Raw genomic sequence first — 9,259 nt, forward strand, 5'->3', positions numbered from 1 at the left:
TTTGCTTTTTATTTTATGATCGTATCAAATAATCAAACAAAATTAGGTTTACGAAATTACGAGCATTTGTTATCGGTCAAGATCCTCCTTTCCTAGATTTATTTGTACTTATTATGTGTATTTATTGGAAATGTAATCAATTTTGAACAAAATCCTTTATTTCCCACAAAGTTAACTTTGATCATTAAAGTCACTAACTTAATAGGAGTATAATTTTAAGAACTAAGTTTAAACTTTGGGGGAAATATCAGAATTTACATAAAGTTTTGTGATATTTTTTTTTGTCAATGGTATCTTATTAATACCCCATCTCAAAGTTATCTATTTTTTCTATTTTCTCACTTTAATTTGAAATATTTACATTTTTTTCATACACTCTCCCAATTCACATGCTATTTTGCACAAATCATAGTGTGTACCAAAAATAGTACTCCACTCAGATATTTCTCCATGAAAGAGAAGTTACTTTTTTCATGTGGTGGTTCAATACCTCATTCGTTAATTCATTAAGCATGAGATCAGGGGTTCGATATCTATCCATATAAATGGAACAAATTATTTGGACAATGCCCAATTATTTAATACATTGACCGTTGTGACGTATTCTGTGACTATCGGCTAGGATGATACCTACAAAGAGAAAAAAAAACTATTTTATTTTCCTAAAAACAAGTAAATTTTAGGCATTATCCTTTTCCTTTAAACTTTGGAGGGATAAAGCAACAAACATCAGTATCATGGGAGCACTGGTCCACCACAAAAAGTACAACTCATAGAAAATGAAATGTTCCCAAACCAAAACCAAATGCCATCCATCAAATTCAGGTGATTAGCCCGGAGTTCGGATAACCACAATTACGTGGTTAATAAAAAAATCATTATTCATTTTCTATTTAAAAAAAAATAAATTTATCAGAAAAATTATGAGGTTTGGTGACTAACTGAGAACAAATTCAAAATTCACATTGAAAAAATTCTCTATTTTGTAAGCTTAATCAACATCGCTCCTTTTTTTAGCTTCAGTAATATACTTTAAATTAAGTCAACTTCCACTCAATGATGTAGTAAGAGGCTCAGGCCCACTTATTTTTAGGAATTTAAATCGAGTGTACTGATGGGCCTTGGCTCGAAAATGGGCCTTAAGGCCCAATTTCTTGAAGAGAGTCCTTCCTCTTTCCCACCAATTCCTCTTTGCTACCAAAAGCTTCTGTAATATGCGGCGGTGAGTCCAAAATTAAAACCTCTTCCGACGAAGTACGCCGGTGGACTGGCTTCCGACGTTGTCTCCGGCAACTTCCGAATGTCTGCTGCTGTGCTCCGTCTGCATAGGAGTCTCAAGGTCTGCTATTTCTGCCCCCTCTCTCTCCACCTCAGCTCAGAAACCCTAGCGCATTTGCTCTCTGTTTATCATCAATCGATGAAGTATGCTTATTTCAGCAGTTCGATCTCATTCATTTCTGGTTCAAAATCCGATTTCCTATGTCAATTTTCGCCTTTTACCAGTAATAGCTCTGGAAGCTATGCGATTAACTCAAATGAGAGGCGTATGCTCGCCGTCGGAATTTCGAGGATGATCAAACTTGAGAAGAGAGACCTCCTCATTCGGTTTTCAAGAGGTTTTTCTCCAGTTGCCATTGCGGAAATTATGGTATCGCTTCAGGAGCGGCAGGTTGCATTTGCATTTTTCAAATATGCTTTTCGTGATCACTCGGACTTCCTAGTCAGGTGCTATTGCGTTGTCGTGCATTCGTTAGTAGCGAAAGATTTTAGGCAATTAGCTCAGGATGTGCTTACATGGATGATACGGGGAATAGGAGAGGAGAGGAGTTATGTTCTTGTATGGAGAGAAATCTTTAGCACTGCAATGGACTTTTATATTCTCGATGCACTAATGCGCTCTTTTACGAATGCGGAGATGGCATCTTGTGCCCTGGAGGTTTTGGATAGGATGAGAGGAGTTGGTGGTAGGCCGAGTTTATCAGCTATTTGTTGTTTGATAAAGTTGTTACTACGGTTTGGTGATTATAGCAGTGTGTGGATGTTGTTCAAAGATATGATTTTTAAAGGACCCATCCCTTCAAATTATGTTTACAATATGATGATTCTTGGATTTTGTAGGAGAGGCTGCATTCGGATTGCAGAAAGTTTGTTGTATGTCATGAGGAAGTTTGGGTGTGAGCCAGATGTATATACATATAATATTTTAATCAATGCATATTGTGTAAGGGGGTGGACTTGGGAAGCATTCAGTTGGGTGCATTTGATGTTCGAAAGTGGCTGCACTCCAAGCTTTGCTACATTTAGTACGTTTATCAATGCTTTTTGCAAGGAGGGTAATATTGCTGAAGCAAATAAAATCTTTCATTGGATGCAAGAATTGGGTGTGTCTCCAAACACTGTATTGTATAACGCCTTGATGGATGGCTATGTCAAGGCAAGAGAAATTGGTATGGCAAATATGCTTTATGAAGAAATGAGAAGCAAGGGTGTTGCACCTGATGGTGTGACTTTTAACATCTTAGCTGCTGGTAATGAAAAGTACGGCAACGAGCAGGATGGGAACAGGTTGCTAAGGAGCTTTTCAGTGATGGGGTCGGTTCAAGATTCTTCATTGCCTGATATACATATTGGAGGACTGTGTTGGGCAGGTAGATTAGATGAAGCTTTTGAACTATTGGGGTTCATGCTCGAAAAAGGAATCTCTCTTAGTGTAATTTCATTTAACACGTTAATTCTTGCCTACAGCAAAGCAGGTTTAGAAGACAAGGCTTTTGAAGTTTACAACTTTATGGTGAAAGTTGGCTTCACCCCCTCAGCTCCCACATATACTTCACTTCTCTTAGGATTATCTAAGATCGGAAGGCTTCAAGAAGCCAAGTCGCTCATATACAAGATGATACAAAATGGTTATCCCATCAGTAGAGCAGCTTTCACAGTGGTTCTGGATGGGTATACTAAGAAAGGAGACATGATGGGAGCTCAAGGTCTTTGGGATGAAATGGAGATGCTCGGGATGGCTCCAGATGTTGTTGCTGTTTCTGCTTTCATTCAAGGCCTTTCCAAGGGGGGTTTTGTTCAACAGGCATACAATAAGTATTTGAAAATGTTAAGCAAAGGGCTTGTGCCTAACAACTTTGTTTACAATTCCTTAATTTCCGGCTTCTGCAACTGCGGAGAACTAGATGAGGCATTAAGGCTGGAACTGGAGATGAGGAATATGGGTTTGCTCCCTGATGTGATCACCTTTAATATCATTATCAAAGGTTTCTGCAAACAAGGAAGGATGAAATCTGCCATGGCCACCTACATGGAGATGCTGAGATGTGGATGGACCCCAGATAATGTGACTTACAACACTTTGATCAGTGGATACTGCAAGCAACTTGACATGTTAAATGCTGAAAATTTGGCAAATACAATGCAAAATAGTGGCTGGGGTCCAGATATTACAACTTACAACATACAGATTCATGGTTATTGCAGAAGCCGAAGGATGAATAGAGCTATAATGATGCTTGATGAGCTAGTTTCTGCTGGAATAGTTCCAGATACAGTTACCTACAACACTCTGCTGAGTGGTGTCTGCCGTGATATACTAGATCATGCAATGATTTTGACAGGAAAATTGCTGAAGTTGGGTTTTGTTCCAGATTTAGTTACGACTAACTTACTGTTGTCTAATTTACGCAAGCATGGTTTACCGCACAGGACAGCAATGTGGGCGCAGAAGTTGAGCGAGATATCTTTTGAGTTTGATGAGATAACACATAAGATATTGGATAGAGCATATAATGATTTAGAAGATGTTGAATCTACAAAAGAAATAACGGGGAAGAGTCTCTTTTTGGACCTCCTCATGTACATGACTTATGACTTCATATACAGAAACAGGGTTATTCAGAAAATGAGTTCCAACCCCATTGGGTTTACTGATAATCAGTCCAGCATGAATGTGGAAGCTGTCTGCAGTTAAGTTAAAATGAAATGACTGCTTCATAGTTTTTCGGTGGCCAACCAGAAGATTTCTGATGAGGACCAGCCTGATTTTTCCCTTGCACCAGAATTTAAAAAGTCTGATCACATGATTTCTGGGTGTGCATCTAGGTGTCCTTGATGAGGAAAAGGCCAAGTCTTTCTTCACCGGCTTGCTTACTCTATATGCATTTTGAAACGTAAAATGAGGTGAAAATACTTATGTACATTTTAGTTATCTAACTGGTGAAAAGTATTTTCCTGCTTGCTATTGTCTAGTTAATTTGTTCCATGTGCTATTCATTGATGCTTCTTCAAGTACTAGATTTTCTGTTGGAGGAATGCATATCATCTCAGCCATAATAGTCTTTGGTAATTGTGGCTACTTGAGCTGTTGATTCATCATGGTATTGTAGTCCTAGCTACTAATTAATGAGGTTGTTTTCTTTTGTCGATGTAAATTCTTTTCCTTACACTGTTTCCCCTCCCCCTTTATTATACTCCATATGAATAGTTCATGGTGAGCCGCTTGAATATATCATTATGGAGAATTTCCTGGCTTGTATAAGGTTAAGTGAAATAGATTTTCTGCAATCTGATGAATGACCGTGCTTTTTTCCTTCATTTGCTTTTGAATGATGCATCAGTTTAAGGGAAGAATGACTCTTGCCTTGTGGAAACCTGGCTTAATCCCTAGATGTTTGTTAGATTCATCTTTTCAATACATTTCCATTTTACCTATGCCTTACTTGTTTCCATTTTGCTAAACAAGTTTCTCCAACTTGATCAATAATGAGCAATATGAATCACAATTTGTAACTTATCAAAAGTCTGTTTGTGTTTACTTCTTTTGAGACAACAATATTTTTGCGCACATATTTGCTCTGATTAGAGAATGTGACAATTAACTTTTCACTGTCTGCTGACACAGTTTTATTGTTTTATAGGTGAGAGTTCTTCACAGAAAATGTATCATGATTTGTGATCTTGATCTGGGAAGAAAATCCGTCCCAGCATCCATACTATCAGAACCATATGGGCCTTGAAGAAGACAGAATCCTTACATGGGAGGTTAGAATTGTCTCTTAAATCTACAGATTCCTTTCATTATATTAGGTATAGTAGGATTGCAGACTGAATTGCGAAATATTCGAAGCATGTATATGTGATTAACAGCACTTAGACTGGCTATTACATAAATTTGCATTGTATCATCTATCAGTTGGAGAAAATTCAGTTTTGAATTTTGATACACTCACCAAAAATTTTGTTTCTACATCTGTAATCTTTTTGATAGGTTTGGACTTTGGAGTGTTGCAGTTCTTTCCCTTGGATCATTCTACCAAGCTAGATCAAGTTTCCAGTGCCCAAAAATTTCATGGGGCGAAGTTAGCTAACGGGCTCAAAACTCGATACAGAGAGGTCCGTTAATGAGTACGTAAACTATTGTCACAGTTGCCGTTGTTTTAGGACTCTCATGTTACTGGTATTTGAGTATACTCCTACAGGTCGACTTACCTTGTTCTTTAATGTTAAATGTAGCAAGCAAAATTGTAAATAGCATGATTAAGAAATCTGTAGTTAGAATCAGAGTGGTGGTGTACTGTGAATTTTATGTACAGAAGGATCGTCTAAAAGAATTTTGATAGCTCGAGGGGATTGTTTTTCATGTATAGTAGCATCAGAAAGTTGAGTCCCAGTAGAAGATTTTCTCATGAAATACTCATAAAATTAGAAACCTACACAATAGTATGGGGAAAATGATGAAGACTCGAGCACAAAAACCCCTTGTCCCTAACCACACAACATTTTTCGTCTCACCTATTATTCAAAATCTAATTATTGACTTCCTACTAAAGTACTAGTAAGTAATAACATACTTATATTACAAAGTTGAGGTATGAAATGGAGCTTGGTCATTTTCAAGTTTGAGAGGTGGTAGTTTTAGACCAAACTCAAGAGTCGACAAAGCTAGTTATGTAACTTTAGCCCTTTGCATCATCATAAACCTTCTTGTGTTCACTCCATCCAAATTCTCACTGATCTTAGCCAAGTGTGTGAATCGCCGTTTGATTGATGGGGCCATCTGCTCTGCCGGCGCAGGACTATCTTCGGCATCCTCCAAATACTTCACCGGCGGGCTCTCCACACATGCCGCCGCCTCAGCAATAATGTCCTTGAGAGCCTCCACCACCTTGCTCATTTTTGGTCTTTCCTTCCCACTTCTCACCAAACAACTATCAGCTAATTTAGCAACTTTGCGAGCTGCGCTTAACGGGTAGTCGTTTTCGAGTCTCGGATCAATGATCATGCTGAATCTTCGACTATCAGCAGGGTTCTGTTTCACCCACTCCAGTAGCTTCTGCTCCGGTTTGGGGAGTTCCCGTTCCAGCGATCGTCTTCCTGTCAACATCTCATACACCACCACGCCAAAGCTCCAGACGTCGCTCTTGGACGTGAGATGCCCCGTCTCTATGTAGTCCGGGGCAGCATATCCATATGTTCCAACAACCTGTAAACACGAAAGCATTTGTCATCAAGCAACTTCCATACAAGATACACAAGTATCAAAGCTTTTGTAATTAATACAGCCTGTTTAACAAAATGAACATACCGCGGTTGAAACATGCGTATGACCAGCAGTTGGTCCCTCCCTAGCAAGCCCAAAGTCTGACAGCTTCGCCTTGAATTCCCCATCCAGTAGAATGTTCGATGACTTGAAGTCACGATAGATCACCTGTAACAGCATAGTGAACAACAGTCAGTAACTAGGATCAACATCAATTTCAAAGGTGACTGATTATTTACAAAGATCATCTCTGATCAATTCAATAATTTTCAGAGATAACATTAAATAAAAAACCTACGCGATGATGAATATGCTTGAATCGAAATACTAAACAGCCAAATCTTGCACTATCTTCTGAGGCAGGAACCCATAACTTGAAAAGTCCTAAAAGTTAATTCAATGATAAGTGGCAAAAAGATTTGAAGGTGAAACCTGGATTTCCAACTCTTCATGTAGATAAGCCAATCCTTCCGCTGCCCCAAGTATTATTTGCAATCTTCGCTCCCAGGATAATGTTGAACCTGCCCTATTGAAAATGTGCTCATCCAGGCTCTTCTTTGGCATATATTCAAACACGAGTAGCCTTTGTATGCCTCGTTCTGCATCAACAGCACAGTATCCTATCAGCTTGACCAAATTCGGATGATCCACGACCCCAAGAATCTGCACTTCTGCTACCCATTGTTTGTGACCCTAATACCGTCAAAACAAAACCACACACCTTTTCAGTGGGATGAACCTTGGTATTACTAGATACTGTCACGGGTCGAGAACATGAACAGCATGTAACATACAGCGAGCATTGCTTTCGTTTTTCTGAGGCATGTTATTAAAATCCCTAATCTTGCTTTCCCTTTCCCTTTCCTTTTCCCCATATATTTCTACACCAATTTCTTATTAGATGCATCTCAACTCCCAAATGGCAGTCTCTCATGCCTAAAGGAGTTAAAGATTTCATTCACTCACATGGAAATCATTATACTATATACTAACACGCTTAACAACTAATCCCCAATTTCAAATCCACCATATATTTTCAGCACAGATTTCTTGAGTTTACTAGCAAGACCACATAATAAATGACAAACATTCTTACAGTGAATAAAAAATGGAAAAAGTAAACATAATACCTGACAGCCATCTTTGCTGAGTTTTTTGATTGCAACAATCATGGGGTCACCAGCCTTTCCCTCGGGGGGGTTGATTGTACCTTTGTACACACATCCAAAACCACCCTCACCAATCTTAAGCAATCTGTTGAAGTTATTAGTCGCTTGCTTTAGCTCGGCAAATGTAAATACTCTCAAATTCTGCGCTTTTTCCTCATATATCTCCGTGATTCTGCGCGGCGGCGTAGCTGAACAGGATGATGTTGCCCTCTCAGATTCCGATACGTTAAATTTGCTCTGGCTTTTCAATGTCGGGGCTGATTTCTGTAACCTAGTTTTACTCCTATCCTTGAATTGATTGAAACAAATCATTTTTCACGCAATCCGACTCTAACAAAACTTGATTCCGAGCTTCACTGCTGCCATATCAAAACAAAGCTACAGTAAAAGACGAGTTTCCACATGATATCAGAATAAAAATTCTAAATCAGATAATATCAAATTAATTAAAAGTAAGTAGCAGTATTAAATTGAATTAAACATTATAGAAATGGATTTAGACAGTTAGCGCTGGCAGTGATTCACTGCTGCTGCTGATAATGATAATGATAATGATAATGATAATTGATAAACGATGGCAGTGAATAACCGTTGAATTGGGTGGTTGGTTTGAAATTGGGACCCTTTTGAATAAATAGAATTCCACCTAAGGGCATCAATAACCCATCCCCACAAGTCCTCTCCACGTCATCATTCCTCTACAGTTGCAGCCCAGCCCCTAACTGCTCTAACCATGCAGGCTCCAACCCGGGCCGTAACTAATAAATGACACTATTCACAACTCCAACTTAAGTTACTCGTAAAATAGAATACGTTGAGCAATTATAACACGAGAAATTCATTTTTAATACAAAATAATAAATTATAAACTAAAAATTATAAAAAAAATAGAAAATTTAAAAAAAGTGTAAAAAAAAAAATTAAATAAATGCACATAGGATTTGGGCCCCTCTCCCTCTCCATCTTCTTCCTCTTTCTCCTTCTTCCTCTCCCCCTCCCTCTTCTTCCTCTTCCAAAAATCTGCAAATCCGTGAACAGTAGCGGCCCGGCCTCTTCTTCCTCCCTCTCCATCGCGCGCCCAGGCCGGGCCGCAGGACGGTCACCAGGCCGGGAACGCGGCCCCGGGACCGGCCCAGGCCGTGCCGCTCTTCCGTGTAACGCGTGGGACTGGCCGGGACTCGCGATTTGCCGCCCGGCCCCTTGCTTTATTCATGCTCTACTTTCTACATTTCTATTACATATTATTTATTTTGTGTGCTTTTCAATTGTTGAGACTCTGCATTTAATTTGGGGGAATTTCATCTCGATAAAATATCTCATTAAAAAAAATCACCATCACATAAAATACTTACTATTGAAGAAGAACATATGATAAGTTATGTATGACTCCATTATTGCTATCTGGGTAATGTTTGACTACTTTTTGTTTGTGTGCAACAACCAACATGACTATTTTTTTTCATGGGTCATATTATATGATTGGATTTGAATGAAGTATTTACGTGTGATATGATCAATAAGATCATTAATCATACCAAAATTCTTGTCT

The 9,259-nt window shown here is 38.8% G+C and overlaps 2 protein-coding genes across 2 annotated transcripts; one reads left to right on the plus strand and one right to left on the minus strand.

The window, feature by feature from the left end:
* Nucleotides 1-1,205: 1,205 nt before the first annotated feature.
* LOC121774168 (pentatricopeptide repeat-containing protein At1g12300, mitochondrial-like) lies at nucleotides 1,206-5,641 on the plus strand. The gene is made up of 3 exons (XM_042171084.1): nucleotides 1,206-4,182; nucleotides 4,920-5,043; nucleotides 5,270-5,641. Exon 1 carries the CDS (start codon nucleotides 1,301-1,303, stop codon nucleotides 3,971-3,973), a length of 2,673 nt encoding a protein of 890 aa, XP_042027018.1. The 5' UTR covers nucleotides 1,206-1,300; the 3' UTR covers nucleotides 3,974-4,182; nucleotides 4,920-5,043; nucleotides 5,270-5,641.
* Nucleotides 5,642-5,661: 20 nt separating this feature from the next.
* LOC121774169 (probable serine/threonine-protein kinase PBL19) lies at nucleotides 5,662-8,330 on the minus strand. Its single transcript, XM_042171085.1, has 4 exons — nucleotides 7,672-8,330; nucleotides 6,974-7,234; nucleotides 6,587-6,709; nucleotides 5,662-6,484 (listed from the first exon to the last, which is right to left on the minus strand). Exons 1-4 carry the CDS (start codon nucleotides 8,020-8,022, stop codon nucleotides 5,948-5,950), a joined length of 1,272 nt encoding a protein of 423 aa, XP_042027019.1. The 5' UTR covers nucleotides 8,023-8,330; the 3' UTR covers nucleotides 5,662-5,947.
* Between the last annotated feature and the right edge of the window lie 929 nt (nucleotides 8,331-9,259).

The sequence above is a fragment of the Salvia splendens genome, chromosome 17 (genome assembly GCF_004379255.2).
Source record: "Salvia splendens isolate huo1 chromosome 17, SspV2, whole genome shotgun sequence".
NCBI lineage: Eukaryota > Viridiplantae > Streptophyta > Magnoliopsida > Lamiales > Lamiaceae > Salvia > Salvia splendens.

Coding starts and splice junctions, on each gene's coding strand:
- LOC121774169 (XM_042171085.1), bottom strand. CDS start 8,022: ATGATTTGTTTCAATCAATTCAAGGATAGGAGTAAAACTAGGTTACAG. Junction 7,235..7,671: donor TCAGCAAAGATGGCTGTCAG/GTATTATGTTTA, acceptor TGACGGTATTAG/GGTCACAAACAATGGGTAGC. Junction 6,710..6,973: donor ATGAAGAGTTGGAAATCCAG/GTTTCACCTTCA, acceptor ATGCTGTTACAG/GTGATCTATCGTGACTTCAA.
- LOC121774168 (XM_042171084.1), top strand. CDS start 1,301: ATGTCTGCTGCTGTGCTCCGTCTGCATAGGAGTCTCAAGGTCTGCTAT.